This window comes from Alnus glutinosa, chromosome 3 (genome assembly GCF_958979055.1).
Source record: "Alnus glutinosa chromosome 3, dhAlnGlut1.1, whole genome shotgun sequence".
Taxonomy (NCBI): domain Eukaryota; kingdom Viridiplantae; phylum Streptophyta; class Magnoliopsida; order Fagales; family Betulaceae; genus Alnus; species Alnus glutinosa.
Window position 1 is genome coordinate 29,768,483 of NC_084888.1, and position 17,822 is coordinate 29,786,304.

Here is a 17,822-nt window from a genome sequence, read left to right on the forward strand (position 1 = left end):
AAAAAAAACAAAAAAGAAAAAAAAACAAAAAAGGAAACTGTCCAGTCTGGGCCCCCAACACCAGCCCACCCCGCAATATTTTATGAGAAAGAGAAAGTTAATGTGCTATGCGTTTTCGACTCCTGATTGGTCCGCTAAGTACGTCATTGTACGGAAGATGTTGACGTGTTTCTAACATTGTACTATCTTTCCCAAATTTTAACTTTGCCCCGCCATCTCTCTGCTTTTTTTTCCATTTCTACATATATATTTTTTTCTCTCTTCGTTGCTTTTTCATCGCTTTCGTCTTTGGTCAGTGGTTTCAGTTCACTGCTACAGAAAATAATTATTATAATACTAAAAAAAAGGCAACAGTAGTCCGCAGTCTCTCTCTGTGTTTATTTTTCTATTTTTCTTTTAGTATCAAAATTTCTTTTTCAGGTCTGTTTTCTGGGTTTTACCAAAACAAGCAAAGGATGAGGTTTTCTGTTACCAAATTTATTTTATAATTTACACCTATATGGCTATATAGACTAAAAGGTTAGAGAGAGAGAGAGAGAGAGAGAGAGAGATAGAGACGAATAAGGAAAGGTGGATGTGTGTCTGTGCTTCGCCTCTTTGGTGAATGGTGGTGACTGAGAAGAAAGGGCTTTTACGAAGTCAAGAATCAAGAAACGCCTACCTCTCTATAATAATATCATTTTTCTCTTTTTCTTTTATTGTTCTCACAATCCCCAGATTTTCCTAGTTCTCTTTCTATTTTTGGTCTTCTTCTTCCTCTCCACTCGGGGTAAAGCTTCCTGGGTTTTTGCCGATTTGGTAAGATTTCCTTTTATTACCACTTTTAAGTCTTTTCCTTTTGTCGTACAGTTTCTTCGCTTGTTGAGAATTGCTTGAACAGCTGAAGAAGACTGGTTTTTGTGTTGGCTTTAGGGATTTGAATCAAACCCCACCTCTATATTTCATCTTCTTTCCTCAGAAACCTCCGTTTAATTTCCTTTCTTCGTCTTCTTCTTCTTTTCTTGTCCACCTCCATCTCTCGTCTTTATTGTCGCAAGACTACATATCCTTCTTCACCCAGGCACCTATTTTTTTTCTTCTTAAATTTTATTTTTTTGACTTGTTGGCAGCTATGAATCTGTAATATATTTCTTTGTCTACTTGATTGTGGTCACAAACCTCAGATTTGCTCCGTCTTCTTCCTTTGATTCCTCATCGAAGGTTTAATTTCTGGGTTTTGCCTATTTGGTACGAATTTTTAATTTCCTGTTCAGATTTTGTACCTCTTAGACGCTTTTTTTTTATATGTTATAGAAGACTAGCTCGTCCTATCTGCACTAAAGATTTGTGTGTGTTTGTGGTGTAGTGAGCTTCATTTTCTTCTCCAAGGCGTAGAGATGGTGAGAGGAAAGACTCAGATGAGGCGCATAGAGAACGCCACAAGCAGACAAGTCACCTTCTCCAAGCGGCGAAATGGGCTGCTAAAAAAAGCGTTTGAGCTATCGGTTCTTTGTGATGCCGAGGTTGCACTCATAATTTTTTCCCCGCGGGGCAAGCTCTATGAATTTGCAAGTTCCAGGTACAATTAATGTTTCATTTCCATAAATTGTTTGTTAAATTAAGTGGGTTCTTTTACTGTCATTGTGTTCATTTAATTAATAATAAGTTTCATGCATATTTTGGTGTGGGTTTTTGCACTTTAGGGTTGAATGATCTGAAGCAAACCTTCTCTCTATACAAGCCATTAATCCTTGAAAACTCTCTCTCTCTAGATCTATCTCTCTCTCCCGCTCTCTGTGTGCCAGGCATACGGATCTTAATCCCTTCTTCATTTTAGAACGATCTTATCAATCCTCTTTGCCTTCCTCTCAAGGTGGCTTTTCAATTGTCTTGTCTATATTCAACTAAGCCCAAGAAGAAGCTAGCTGACTTATTGCTGATAGTGCAATTGTGCAAGCCTAGAGTTTGTATGGATACAATTCTCATCTTCTTAGTTAGTTTAAATGGGTTTTGGATCAGAACGTACGCATAAGAAGTCTACAATATTTACACGAAGTGTAACGAGTAGTCGAGTACTAAGTTCTAATATCTTAGAGGGCTTATTATTAATAAATTAAGTAGATAAAATAAATTGTACTTTCTTTGTTTGATTAGTGGAGCATATATAGTACATGCAAAGTTACTTTGGCCGTGGGTCAGAGTGCATTATGTACGTGTTCCATTCACTAAGCTATTGAGCAGGCTAGGAATCCTCAGCAGTTAGCTTTCCAGTGGTTGCATCGATGCAACTACTATTATACATGGTAAAAATGTCTAAAAACTTACATATAAAAGCTATAGTCACGTGCCATGAAGTGATGTGTATGCAACTACTATAAATCGATCCCCCACCACATACATAAATATCTCTCTTGAGAGTTGAAATCTCTTCTATATCTATATGAAAGCAAATCTTAACAAAACAAAAGTTGGAAATGGACATTTTCAGCTATCATTATGCTGTGAGCTTGATGTTTTAACATGTGATGATAAATTTAATAGAGAATTGCTGATAGTCTTATGGCTTCGGATATATATATATCTTCATTTAATTAGTGAATCTTCGTTCTTCCTCCTTTTTGTTTTTGTTAGGAAGTGAACTCACAAATGTTATACTCTCTCTTAGGCAGGTAAACGATCAATAGATTTATCAGCGCACAATACGCTAAAATAATAGCATGCAGCCTCAAAGTCAATGCATATTTTCTTTCCTTTAAATTTTGTTCTTTTTTTTTTTTTTCGTTTTAATTTAGTTGGGCTCATATATAACAGTGACTCACTCAATCACAGCTTGTAACAATAATAGGAATGACAAAAAATAACGATAATAATACTCTTGTTCTATATATTATTATATCAGCATCATTGATAAGTATGCATGGCGCCTTAGGTCTTCTCTCAACTTTGTAGGTTTGAATCTAATTTAAGACCTGTATACTTCTAGGGTCTCAAACCTGATGCGGGATGACAAATAAATAATTGGGTCTTTTAGTTTTATTTATATTATTAGTTTTATTTAGGTTATTAGTATCTAATTTTATATTTTATTTAAATTTTACTAGTTAGTGTTATTTAATAATTCAATAATGGGTTTGATCCAAAGCCGATCAAATTAGGATTAGGGTTTTTGTCAGTATTAATTTAAGTGTTCTTTTGTACTCTAATTGATTAATAAACATTTTTTATTTTTTATTTTTTGAGGTGTAACTTATCTTCTTCCTCTTTTTTTTTTGGTGGTGTGACCGCGCCAACTTTTCTTTCTTCTCCTTTATTTGGATTGTCTGACTCAATCACATAATCCCTTTTCTTTTTTCCCAAATTCCTTTTGTCCTTCATCAATTTGATGTCAAAGCAAACAAGGTCCAATTTCCTCACGTTCAACGACCATGGAGAACAAATCACAACACCAACTTGACGATTTGCTTTTTTTTTTTTTTTTTTGAAAGGTGAAGATTTGCTTTTTGATCTTGAGCCTATTGAACTTGTGCACTGGATACACACAATCACCAAACGTATGAATGTTGTGTATCACCAAGTTGTCAAAAAATCCCCATCTCAAATCAAGAACCATTGCCGTTGCCGTCATAGCCCATCACACCACTAATCCCACAAATCGCAACCACACAACACAAGGTTGTGCAACCCATCGGCCAAACCGGTTGCAAGGAGCCCACCCCACCGGAATCCACCCACTACTGCCCATGATTGCTCCACCCAACAATACACATCCTAGCTGTAGAACCACCGCGACACCACTTGTCGGCTTTCTCCGCCATCTGCAAGCCCTCGAGAGAGAGCTTTGTTTCTACGTCGTTTTTGTCACCAGTGCCGCCGCTCTCTCCCAACAATTTCGTCTTGCACCACCACATCTCGGCCACGCCTCTACCGAACTCACTAGCGCCACCACCACCTAACCACATATCGCAGGGCACATACTCCATTGCCTTCGATCTCTATGTGATGTAGGAGAAAATCAGGCATAAGATTTGAAAATTATTTTTTTAAATAAGATTATCACAAGAATGGAAAGAATTCTACGAAATATTTGAATATTATTTTTATAATAATATATTTTACTTTCTCTATAAATATTTTACTTTGTCTCCAAGTTTAAGGTTATTTTTATTTTATTTCTTTCTTTTTCTCCAAGTATTTTGTTTGGAAAGTACTCAAACATAGCCTATATAAAGACATATTTGTATTATTTTGGAATGAAGTTTTGAAGTATCAGTTAAATTTCAGTCTTTTAGAGTTATTTCTCAGTTTGCTTATTTGGGTTTTTTATTTTCCTTATTTGTTATTTTTTCTCTTCCTGAATCCATTTTTCAATCTTCAATTCTTAGCTTCCGCTGCAATCATACGCTTTGAGAACAATCTTAGTTATGCCCAGCGTCTGTTGGTATCAAAGCTTAGCGTCTTCTTGGAGTTTTTTTTTTTTTTTTTTCATGACTAGTGGTCATGAGCGTGGTTGGTGTGAACATATTCTGAATGAGGAAGTCTCCTATCATGAATGTTGTGTACAAGACGTGATGATTGAAGACTTTCAAAGGCTGTTTGTGGAGTTAACCCAGCATCTAGCAGCACAAAATATGGAGATGAATTGCGATATTGACGGTCGCAATTCAGAATCCATTTGAAGAACCTGTATCACAATCTTGTGTTGGTTCTAGAACAACGTGTTCGGGATGAGTGGCATGAATCGAGACTTAGGTTTCAGAGTTGAGCTTTCAAAATTTTTTGGCACTCTCACTACCTTGACTGTCGTTAGCAAGTCTCAAGTTTATCTACCAAATCTATCTCATGTGGAGGAGAAAGATAAAATTATTGAGAAAGATTTTTCTGTAGGTTGGGTATCTCCACCGATCTATGACATATATCCTGACGAAGCAGAGGATCTATTAGAAGAGGTAACTTTATTTCTTAATACCATAAAAATTGTTGAAGAGAATAATGTCCACCATATGTTTGATGAAAGTCCAAAGATTGAAATATCTCAATGGGATCTTGAGAGAATTAATTATGTTGATTTTCTTGGGATTGAAAGTTTGATGTCAAATTTTCCTAAACAAAAAAATCTTGACGTTTGTTTCGGCATGTTGGAGGAAAATTTGATTTTTCTTGGTCAAGAAAGAATTGATTATTTTTGGAAAAAATTTATGGAGAGTGAATTTATGACAATCAATCAAGAGCTTGTGAAAATTATTTTATCTCAAGTTGGTGCGAGTAACTTCAGATCTAATATTCAGAGTCAAGTTGCCAATTGTCTCTCTTTTGGTATTAAGTTGCTTTGGTGTTGAGAAGTATAAAAGGGAAGGGATCGATTGATTGGAAGTCTAAAAGATCGAGGCAAAGATGATTCGAATTCGAGGACGAATTCTTTTCAATCTGGTGAGACCGATATAGGAGAAAATCGGGTATAAGATTTGAAGATTATTTTTTGAATAAGATTAGCACAAGAATGGAGAGAATCATACAAAATATTTGAAGATTATTTATATAATAATATATTTACTTTCTCTACAAATATTTTGCTTTGTCTCCAAGTTTAGGGTTATTTTTGTATTTTTATTTCTTTCTTTTTCTCTAAGTATTTTGCTTTGAAAGTACTCAAACATAGCCTATATAAAGGAAGGTCTGAATTATTTGGAATGAGGTTTTGAAGTATCAATTAAATTTCAATCTTTCAGATTTATTTCTTAGTTTGCTTATTTAGGGCAATTAGGGTTTTTCTTTTCCTTATTTGTTATTTTTTTCTCTTCCTGAATTCACTTTCAATATTCAATTATTAGTTTTTGCTGCTATCATACACCGTCAGAACAATCTTAGTCCTACTTGGCGTTACTAGGGTTTCTCTGTGCTGCGTCGATTGGTTCTGCACCGCATCTTAGCCGTCTCTATGCCCCTGCATATCGCTTTTGTTACAGTGGTGTGAGAGAGGCATCTATGAGTTTTTGTTTGGCTCATCTGAAGGGGGAAAGAAAAAAAAAAATCGATTTTGTGAAAGAAATCAGCGGGTCAACCTAAATGAGAGATTGGGCCAGCAAAGAATTTTGTTTTTTTGAAGACTTTAGAGTTGGGTGTGGACCAAAGCATTCTCAACACATATTTTCCTTGTTTTAAAACTTGAGGTCAAGTTTTGTGTAAGTAGGGAAGAATTATGCGGGATGAAAAATAAATAATTAGGTCTTTTAGTTTTATTTAGGTTATTATTTTTATATTGGTTTTTAGTATTTAATTTTATACTATTTAAATTTTAAGAGATAGTGTTATTTTTTTTTTTAATTCAATAATGGGCTTGAACCAAAGTCAGTTAAATTTAGGGTTAGCAATTTTTGACACAACCCGCAAACCTGGCACGAACACGACACGAAAATACAGGATTTGGGTTTGGGGTAATCGGGTTCGGGTCATAATCAGGTTGACCCGTTTATAATTGTGTTTGGCGGGTTAGCCCGCGGGTGACCCGGCAGACACGATTATAACCCGGTTACATATAAATAAAAAATAAAAAATAAAAATGTAGAAACTTCACGAAACCTAGCCGGGCGCCTAGGCCTTTTGCACTTTCACTCGTTTCCTTTTCATTTTCACTCCACAGCCTCTGGAAGAGCTTTTTCTCATCTTCGGCGGTTGACTTCTTTGTGTCGTCAGGCGAAACGACGCCGTCTGCGCTTGGCTCCCGCGCCTTCTTCTTGGCCCGCTTGGACGAATCCTTGCTATCAGTCTCGGAAATCGGCCGCTTGGTCGCTGCCGACGAGGCAGGCTTGGATCTGGGCTTGGTGGTGGCCTTTAAGGCTGAATCTTCCATGGGCTTTGATGCGATGGGCTTCACGCTCGTGCTCGGGGTGGAGGGTTTTGGAAACTAGGGTTTGTTCAGAGAGAGAGAGTGAGTGAGGATTGTGATTTGTGTGCGGTTTAGCTACGATTTGGAAAGAAGATTGTGTTGTTCAGAGAGAGACAGTAAAAGCTCTTCCACAGCCTTTGGATTGCTTTTCTCGCCGAATTGTGTTGTTTGCTTCTCTCGACTGGACGATCCTTCATCCTTCTTCTTCTTCTTCGGACAATTGTCACAACAGGTTACCCGGGTCGTGTTTGGGTAACACGGTTGGCAAGCGGGTCGTGTTCGAGTTCCAGCATTCAACCAGATTAATAATTGGGTCAGGTTCGTGTTGGATCCGATTGTGTAGTCGGGTCGACACGAACCCGACCCGCTGACTCGAATTGCCAAGCCTAGTTAAATTAGGGTTAGGGTTTTTGTCAGTATCTATTTAAGATTTTTTTTTTTTTTTGGCAATCCTATGGAGACAAATTAGAATTAATGAATAAATAGATTTTGTTCTGTGAGGTGTGACTCCTCTTCTTCCATTTATCTTCTAGCGGTGTGGCTTCGCTAAATTTCCCTTCTTCCCATTGTCTTTGGATTGTATGGCTCCATCCCCTTGTCTTCTATGCAACTTAGTTTGATCTAGTAAACATTGGAGTTGGAAAACTTTCATGAAATACAAAGTTGTATAATTTTGAGTCAGCTTTTGAACACCATCAAATTTGCAAACAATAGAAGCTCGGAATGAAAATTTGTGACAATATTTTTTTTTGATAAGTAAATGAAATTTTATAAAAAGCGTAAGGCGCCCCTATAAGTACATTGGAAGTATACACAAGGAAACAACTAAAAAGGCAAAGAAAAACGAACAAGAAAATCAGAAAAACTAATAGACACGGGTGACAAAAAAGCTTCCGTCCAAATATACAACATAAGAAAAAACGAAGCAACAATATCCTCCATAGAATTCTCCAAGTCTTCAAAACACCTAATATTTCTCTCCTTCCAAACACACCAAAGAATGCAAATAGGTACCATCTTCCAAATTACAGCACTCCTTGACCTACCTGCCTTCCACCAACAAGCAAATAAATCTACAACTCTCCTAGGCATAACCCAAGACAGACTAAACCGAGAAAAGACATGATTCCACAAAGTAGAAGTCACATCACAATGAAGAAGAAGGTGGTCTACAGTTTCCCCATCTCTTTTGCACAAATAGCATCTATCCACAATGATGATCTTTCGCTTCCTGATATTATCCGCTATAAGAATCTTTCCAAGGGCTGCCGACCACGCGAAGAAAGCCGCCATCGGAGGAGCCTGAGTCCTCCACACACTCTTCCAAGGAAAATGACTACCCTCACAACCGGCCAAGGAGCTGAAATAGGACTTCACCTTGAACGCCCCTTTCTTAGAATGGACCCACCTAAGCCTATCAGCACGATCTCTACTCACCGTGGCTAAATGCAACACATGATAGAAAGATGCAAATACACCCACTTCCCAGTCATGCTCCTCTCTAACAAAGCTCACATTCCATTGGATAGATCCGCCCAAAACCTCCATATTATCCGCAACAGAAGCATCCTTCATCCGAGCAATACCAAACAGAACAGGAAAAGCTTCCTTCAACACCCTATCCCCGCACCACAGATCATGCCAAAATTTTGTCCTAGCCCCATCCCCCACTTCCAATCTAGAGAGACCAGAGAAACTCTCCCACCATTTCTTGATATTCTTCCACAGCCCCACCCCATGAGCACCTACAGGCTCGCGGGAACACCACCCACCCCACAAACTACCAAACTTGGCATCCACCTCTACTCTCCACCAAGCTTCTCTCTCTATTCCATACCGCCACAACCATTTACCCTACAAAGCTTGGTTGAACAACAAAAAATTCCGAATACCTAACCCTCCATTTGAAATTGGGGAACAGACTTTCGACCACTTCACCAAGTGAACTTTAGATTCTTCACCCAATCCACCTCAAAGAAAATCCCGTTGTAGCTTCTCTAATCGAGCAGCAACACTCCTCGGGAGATGGAACAAAGACAAAAAATAAGTAGGCACATTTGCAAGGGTACTCTTAATAAGGGTTACTCTACCACCCTTAGAGAGATACAACCTTTTCCAACTAGCCAAACAATGTTCAATCTTCTCAACGACCCCGTCCCAAATATGAGTATACTTACAGGAAGCCCCCAAAGGAAGACCAAGATACTTAACCGGCAAAGTGGCAAACCCACACCCTAAAATATCGGCTAGCCTTTCCGCTTGATCAACATGCCCCACTGGAATTAAATTAGACTTTGCTAAATTAACCTTCAGACCCGAGACTGCTTCAAACAGGAGGAAGAGACTCCGCAAATTATGTAACTGAGAAGAATGAGCACTACAAAAAATTAGTGTATCATCTGCAAACAAAAGATGCGAAAAATCTGTGTCACCTATTTTAAAACCTTCCAGCAAACCCCCCCTAACTGCAGCTGAGATCATACGGCTCAAGGCTTCCATCACAAAAACAAACAATAGGGGTGACAAAGGATCCCCTTGTCTCAGACCACGGGAGCTACTGAAAAAACCAAAAGGGGAGCCATTGATTAACACCGAAAACCGCACAGTTGAAGGTCAATGTTGATAGCATACACTAACTTTAATAATCATGTTTTGGATCAACTTTTTCACCGACGTAACCCTTGGATTAAAACTTACAACAAAAAATGTTTTAACATTGAATTTATCCATACTAAAAACCTAACAATTCTCACTTAACCTACTGTGTTAATTATCTCATGCATGCGGCTTTCCCTTATGAGAATTTTCTAATTGAATAATCAAGACAGGGTTTTTAATGTCTTACACTTGAGCTTAAATTAATGTATTGGAAGCTTTAGCCCAAGTACGGTCATGACTTCTTTTCATTGCTAGGACTCTTCAATTTACGAGGTTGGTATTTTACTCCCAAAGAGTTACTAACTTACTATCACGAGCTAATATACAATCTTTTAATGTCCATTACAATCCAAATCCACACAGAGATGGCTTGAGTTCTCGTGAGAGAGACCTGCAGATATAGTGTCCTCACAGTCTAAATCCACACAGTAATGGCCTGATGTCTACGTTAGGAGAACTTGGGTTACGCCCATAAACCCCAAATGCTCAAATGGGCATTGTCCACCGTTAGGCAGTTGATTACGAACCGACAACCTACCACCGTCAAGTATTTGATTCCCGATCAAACCTCCCTCAAGCCATCAACTTCCCATGGATTTGCAGTATCTCAAAGCCCATATGCCCCAATCCCTGTCGCCACCCAAATAGAGCTACCACACCAGGGCTGAGTAACCACCATTCCACAACTATCCACTGATTTGTAGTCGACCACTGACCCCTTTGGTACTTCCAACCTTCCCTTTGAGCACCAGATGACAATTGTCCCAAAGAGGACCGCAACCCTTGTTTATCAGCCACCTAATCAGTCTGAGCAGTTAAGTGTACATGTGGTGTTGACCACCCTTTTTTTTACCATCCTCCACGCCAAGCCTTGTGGCGGGGCTATCCTGTTATTCATGGTGGGCGAGTTGACCTCCCATCGAGCCAAGGCTTTGTGTATAGAAAAAAGAAACTCAAAGGGAGAGAGTATTTTTGGTATTGTAGAATAAAATAATATGAAAGAGAAGAGAGAGAGAGAGATAGCGAAAGCAGAAAGAGACTAATGGGCTACATCTTGAATGAATTGTCTTATATTAAATTGTATTACAATGCTTTCAATTTATAGAGAGACTAGGAGTGAGGAACAAGTAAACCTGAAGTAGAGCTAAACTAATTAAGGAATGTAATAAACCCTATAAGGAAATAGAATAAAGGAGAATATAAAATGGTAATCAAATCTATAACAAACCTAAATATTATTATAAGAAAATAAACTAACATAATACGAAATATATATTTTAACATGCCCCCTCGAATTCAAGGTGGAAGCTTCTAGAAACTTGAGTTTGCAAAGATAAGGAATTAAAGATGGCTGAAATTGGTGGTTGAATCAAGGCAGTATTGCGCGAGAAAGACTGACAATGGCGGTTGGAGAAATGCTGTAGAACCAAGACAAGCACTAAAAAATCACGTGAAGGGCCAAGTCGCATTGTGCTAGGGTTCGCCAGTGAATTAGGTCATGGATCACAACAAAACTAGGCCGAAAAGCACTGCATGAGCTGGATTACCGGGTCAAATGAACTCCAAATTTCTGTCATGTGCAAAAACCTCAATGAATTGTTTGGTGTACTGCTGTCATAGTGAGGAAAACTCCGAAGAAATGGTCAGGAAAAAAAAAAAAATTTGCACGTTGGAGGACAGAGGCACCAGGAAAATAGTGGCTACAATACCATGTAGAAAGTCATTAGAAAAGCTCTAATACCATGTAGAATAAAATATAAAATAAAATAATATGAAAGAGGAGAGAGAGAGGGAGAGAGAGAGAGAGCGGAAGCGAAATGAGACGTATGTGCTACATCTTGGCTGAATTGTATTGCAATGCTCTCAATTTATAGAGATATTAGGAATGAAGAACAACTAAACCTAAAGTAGAGCTAAAGTAATTAAAGAAGGGAATAAACCTTACAAGGAAAAATAGATTAAAGGAGAATATTAAATGGTAATCAAATCTATAATTAAACCTAAATGAGAAATATCATTATAAGAAAATAAACTAACGTAATATGAGATACATATTTTAACATGCCCCCTCAAACTCAAGGTGAAAGCTTCTAGAAAATTGAGTTTGGAAAGAGAAGAAATGAAAGGCGGCTGAAGTTGGTGGTTGGATCAAAGGCAAGGCTGAGCGAGAAAGAAAGACTGACAGCGATGGATGGAGAAGTGCCAGAGAACAGAGACAAGCCGCTAATAAATCCTGTGAAGGGCCAAGTTGCATTGTGATAGGGTTCGTCGGTGAACTAGGTCATGGATCACAACAAAATCGGGCCGAAAAGCACTGAATGAGCTGAATGACTGGGCCAAATGAACTCCAAATTTCCGTCACGTGCAAAAACCTCAATGAAGTGTTTGGTGTACTGCTATCGCAGTGAAGAAAACTCTGAAGAAATGCTCAAATGGGAAGAAGAAAAAAAACTGCACATTTGAGAATAGAGGAACTAGGAAAACGGTGGCTATGATACCATGTAGAAAGCAGTGTAGAAAAGCTCTGATACCATGTAAAATAAAATAATATGAAAGAGAAGAGAGAGAGAGCGAAAGCGGAATGAGACGTATGTGGTACATCTTGGCTAAATTGTATTATATTAAACCGTATTGCAATGCTCTCAATTTATAGAAAGATTAGGAGTGAGGAACAACTAAATCTAAAGTAGAGCTAAACTAATTAAAGAAGGGAATAAACCCTAGAAGGAAATAGATTAAAGGAGAATATAAAATGGTAATCAAATCTATAGTTTTGATTACAATCAAACTTAAATGAAAAATATTATTATAAGAAAATAGACCAATGTTATAAGAGATATATATTCTAATAGGTATTAAAGAATGTTTGGGGTGAGCTACAATGCCAATCTAGTTGAATGTTATTTTAGGGAATCGGTAGGGAAGCCAATGCAATGGGTTTTGGGGGAGTTTTATCCAAATTTAGGAAAGCCAATGTACTCCTGTAAAATGTACTAGTCTCTTACCAGGATGTCAATCTAAAGATCATTGTACATATTTCACAGGTAGTCTAACTAGGATGTCAATAGGTTGAGCACTATCTGTGAAATCTTTGGCAAATGCTCTAAAACCTTCATATTGTGTATATTTAACTGACGTGGGGCAAAAATAATGTCCAACATATTGTCTTCTCCTTATCTAAAACACATTTTGCTTTTTGATTAGCTACTTTTAGGCAAGCATTATAGTTTATGCATTCTTTTCTTAATCATTAATCTCTCTCATTTTGCTACTATCATTTCTCTTTCTTCTCTTTGGATGGTTTGAGAAAACAATAAAAAAAAATACTGAGAAATAATATTTAAAGAAAATAGAGAATGAAATAGAAAATTTGTTGAAGTTTGTATTGAAAAAATAGTAGGTAAAATACAAAATGGTGCCTTTTGATTAGCTAAATAACATTACCGGAGATGCTCTTACAAATTAACTTTAAATAATTGAAAAAAAAATGTAATAAAAGTCTACAAAATTAACAGGATATTAGGTCTAATCTAAATCGTCAAATATTTAACCAAATGGTAGTCTACCAAACATAATAAAATACTTTTATTTTTTGATAAGTAAGAGAAGTTTCATTAAAAGCGCAAAAAACGATCAAGTACACATGTAGTATTCAAGAACGACAACTAAGAAGAAGAAGAAACCAGTACTAGAAAATCATTAAAGCTAATTACTAAAGGGTTAAGGAACGCAGCCATCAAAAAGTACAAAGAATAAAAGAAAAAAGAAATGAGCTCCTCAATGGTTCTTTCTTTGTCCTCGAACTTCTATCATTGCGTTTCCTCCATAAGCACACCATAAGAGGCAACAAGGAACCATCTTCCACACAACCGCACTCCAAGAGCGACCACCCGTCCACCAGCAAGCGAAAAGATCAACCACTCGACGAGACATAACCCAAGATAGATTGAAGCGGCTAAAGATAGCATTCCATAGAATGCAAGCGACATCACAATGGAGAAGGAGATGATCCATAGACTCCATTCTTTTTGCACATACAACATCTATCAATCACAATAACACGCCTCTTTCTGAGATTGGCCAAAGTAAGGATCATCCCTAGCGCTGCCGTTCAAGCGAAAAAAGCCACTTTCAAGGGAACCTTGGTACGCCAAATACTTTTTCAGGGGAAATGAATTGTCTCCTTATAGGCAAGAGTCTTATAGAAAGATCTAACATCAAACTTCTCTTTGCGAGAAGGAGACCACCAAAGCTTATTTTCCCCATCACGATCTAGACTGATGCCGATGGAATACAATTAGGTAAAGAAAGAAGCCAAGATGTCCACCTCCCAATTGTGTGCCGCTCGAGTAAATCTGACATCCCACTGAAAAGATCTGCTCTCCAGAATCGAATGAGCTGCCACGAACGAATTCTTGTCGCAAGCTATGTCATACAAACCTGGAAAAGCTTCCTTGAGGGGCATCTCTCCGCATCACACATCATTCCAGAATCTGATCCTGGATGCATTTCCCAAAATAAATCTGGTATGGCTACTAAATAGACTCCACCTCTTCCTAATGTTCGTTCATAGCCCCACTCTATGAGACCCATGGGGGTTTAAGGAATACCAACCTGCCCACCAAGAACGATACTTTGCATCCACAACTGATCTCCACAAAGCCTCTCTCTCATGCGCATAACGCTACAACCATTTCCCTAACAAAGTCTGATTGAAGATCCTCAAATTCCTGATACGCAAACCACCTTCTGAAATAGGAGAACAAACTGTGGACCAGCTAACCTGGTGATATTTGAATTCTTCACCTAGATCTCCCCACAAGAAATCTCGATGAAGCTTCTCTATACGACTAGCAACACTGGATGGAATAGGGAACAAAGAAAGGAAGTACGTGGATAGATTAGATAAAGTACTCTTTATAAGGGTAACTCTATCACTCTTAGACAGATACATCCGCTGCTGACTAGCCAGCCGTCTTTCAATCTTTCCAACTACATCATCCCAAAAGGATTTAGCTTTAAAAGGGGCCCCCAACGGAAGACTGAGATACTTTAAAGGTAGAGAAGAAACACCACAACCCATGATGCTAGCCAATTCATCCATATTATCCATATCACCCACAAGAACCAGCACTGACTTGGTCAGAGTGATCTTTAAGCCTGAAACAGCTTCAAAAGACAATAATAAAACCCAAAGAAAATGGAGATGATTAGGATTAGCCCCGCAAAAGACTAAAGTATCGTCTGCAAACAACAGATGAGAAATATTAAACACCCATAATAAAATACTCTAGATAAAACATAGCGATTCACACTCAAGAAGTCAAATTTCCAAAACCCTTAATACTTTCTGAAGTTTCTAATTAGAAGGATTTGTAAACAATATCAGGTAATTAAATCAAGCTTTTTAAACAAGAAAGTAAAATATTCATTTTCTTGTATTTCCGTAACGTTTATTAAATATTTTTGTACATATAAATAACAGTTTATTGTTAGCTACAATCCCTAAATTAACAAACCTAATCCTCAGGTAGTTGGCACTGATTTATTAATCAGACCCTAAATCACATTATCCCTTGAATTAGGACACCCTTAATTTCGCACTTGCCTTAGGGTTTTCCAAACATAAATCCAAGTGCTAATAGCTAATTTACACAATGTTTTTGAAGTATACAAACTCTTCATATCAACACTAACTTTGTTCAAAATCATATATCTCTCATCAAATAGAACATAAAATATAAAAGTATTCAATGATTTCTGGAAACTGTATTTCTTTACAAAATATCACATTTGAAATTTTAGAAAAATCCAAATTAATTAACCATATCTATTTAATCGCAAGCATATATGCTTAACAACCAAGAATTTTTTTTTTTTTTTTTTTTCGCGTTTTTCAACCAATTCAACTCGATCCTACCAAAAAAATAAATAAATTCAAATATCAATACCTATGACCAGATTGCAAAAACCACTATTTTCTCGAATTACATATTTCCTTTAATTAATGATCACTTTTTTTTCCCAAATTAATCTCAGTTCAAGCAAACTTAGATTATTATAAGGTCTTAATAACTCACTTCAGGGCTTAGATTTTATATGAATCAATTCCATAAAAACTACAACTTATAGTTCATACCGATACGTTAGTTTCCGATAATTTTCAAATTAATCACAATCCGCTCAAATTAGACATTCACATAAACAATTTAAACATCTAATTTCACAATTTTTAGGCAAGAGCTGAAATCTGTGATTTTTTTTTTTGGTAAGCCCTAAAAAGTAGTTAAACTAAGAGGAGAAAGACAAGCAAAGTACTAAGAGTTAAGGGTAACGGAAGACATGCAAGACCCAGAGTGAAGGAACAAACTGTTTCCTTGCAAGGGGAGGGTCACAATGCAAGAGGAATTCACCGTAGCCATAACACAATATTTATTCTCATAACATACAGAGCGAGCATCAATAGAGATTTCCCATGGAAAATCCAACAATTCATTTCCCGCCAGATCTCATACACAATGGTAGTGAACATCAGTTTGGCAGTCATACTGGAAAGAGAATTTCCCTGAATACCATAAGCCAAAAATTGATAGGTTCCTTCTCAACTCATCATAAGAGAGTAAGGACATTTCCTACACAAGGTAAACCAGGGAGAGGAAGAATAAGGACAAGGAAATAAGAGATGATCTAGAGACTCCTATTTCTGTTCACACAGGACGCAGTTCGTCCCCGTAGAATGTCCATGCTTAATTACCAAAGTCATCCTTGGTGGGGAGCCTTCCCAATACCCCAAGGTTGCAATTAATTGGTTTGTCACACTTGAAGCTACCCACATAAAATTTTTTGCTCTTCTCTGGGTTAGGAGCCAGGCCGGATATCTCCTTAAAAGAGTTGAGACACTCCTTAATGAAGGTGATAGAGCCTATATCCCCTTTGCAAAAGAGGTGTAGATCATACACAAAACATATATAGGAAATTTTCAATTTCAGACACCTCCGATAGTACTTGAAATGCCCATTCTGTATCATGTTCGTCATCAAAGCAAAGTAGGCTTCTATAGTTAAAACAAATAAGTATAGGAAGACGGATCTCCTTGCCTCAGAGCCTTACCTACCTGGAAGAATCTCGTGAACTCATTGATATCACTGAAGAAAAACTTCAGGAAAGCTTTTGGCCTAAAGGAACCCTTGGATAAAATCTCAATTTACTGTATCAGGAAAGCTGTGCAGTACGTGTTCACCTTCTGCCCTTGCTTATGAACACTGATTTTACTATAATGCACAAGTGTTTTATTATATAGGGAACCAAGCAGGAGTTTTTGTCTTAGGTTTAATTAGACTATGGTCAATTTGGTCCAAAGAGAATTTCAACCCCCACACTGAATAGCTGACCAACTCACTTACACACGCGGTCAAGCTCAAACCTCACAGAAGTAAGAAGTGTACGAAGTGAACAAGCATAATCTAAATGTTCCACACCATTCGCACAAAACATAAATCTATCACACAATTATTTCTCATACATAGACTACACAGAAAGTGTGATTTGTCATCACTAAGTGCAAATGAGAATTTGATGCAAGGTAAGGTGCAAGTATGGAATAATTGAAGAAAGAATACCTCAATTTTCAATTTTTTTTTTTTTTAATAAAAAAATTGAAATAAACATGCAATCTTAACCTATGCAAAAGACAAAATGCAATGCAAAACAAAAAATGAACAATGGATGCCCTAGAAAGAAATGTAATGCATGAAATGCAACCTAGGTGTGCAATGAGACCACCTAACTCTAGGTAGGACCATCACCACTACCCTCAATGGGTGAATGGTATCAATCTTAAAAACCCAAACTTTTCTAATACTAGGTTCATATTTGTTACTATGAACCTTGTGTTTGTCCAGTTTTTTTCCAACCTAGCTATGACATCTTATATCATTTTGAAAAACCCCTCAGGATTAATCCTAATATGGGAGTTATCACTCATATTCTCACAAGGTCTTAACAAAAAAAAACGATTTGGTATAATGACCCACCTTGTCACAATTGTGGCAAGTAGGGACAAACCTTTGTGTAGATTGTCTCCTAGTAGGGGGCACAACGTTGGACTAAGGGCAACCATCATAAGCAACGACTTTTTAGGAGCATCCTCATTCCAAGATCTTTGGGATTTCAACTAAAAGCAGTTTGGTCTAATGTGACCAACAATCCCACATTGGTTGCATGTAGGAAAAAACTTGGTTGAAGTTTGTTTGCTCGAAAAAGACTTGGACTTGGACTTGGGCTTTACATAATCATTCAAACA

At 37.4% G+C, this 17,822-nt stretch overlaps 1 protein-coding gene across 3 annotated transcripts in view; it reads left to right on the forward strand.

Moving 5' to 3' along the window:
• The first annotated feature begins 432 nt into the window (after positions 1–432).
• The window catches only part of LOC133862481 (MADS-box protein SOC1), a 30,140-nt gene continuing 12,750 nt past the window's right edge, over positions 433–17,822 (forward strand). Inside the window, exons 1-3 of one of the 3 annotated variants that reach the window (XM_062298316.1) lie at positions 433–798; positions 1,110–1,227; positions 1,346–1,558. In XM_062298316.1, the coding sequence (XP_062154300.1) occupies positions 1,377–1,558 (182 nt within the window). In that variant the 5' untranslated portion in view covers positions 433–798; positions 1,110–1,227; positions 1,346–1,376. The remainder of the gene's footprint in view (positions 799–1,109; positions 1,228–1,345; positions 1,559–17,822) is intronic. The other 2 variants (XM_062298314.1, XM_062298315.1) reach the window with 2 other exon arrangements.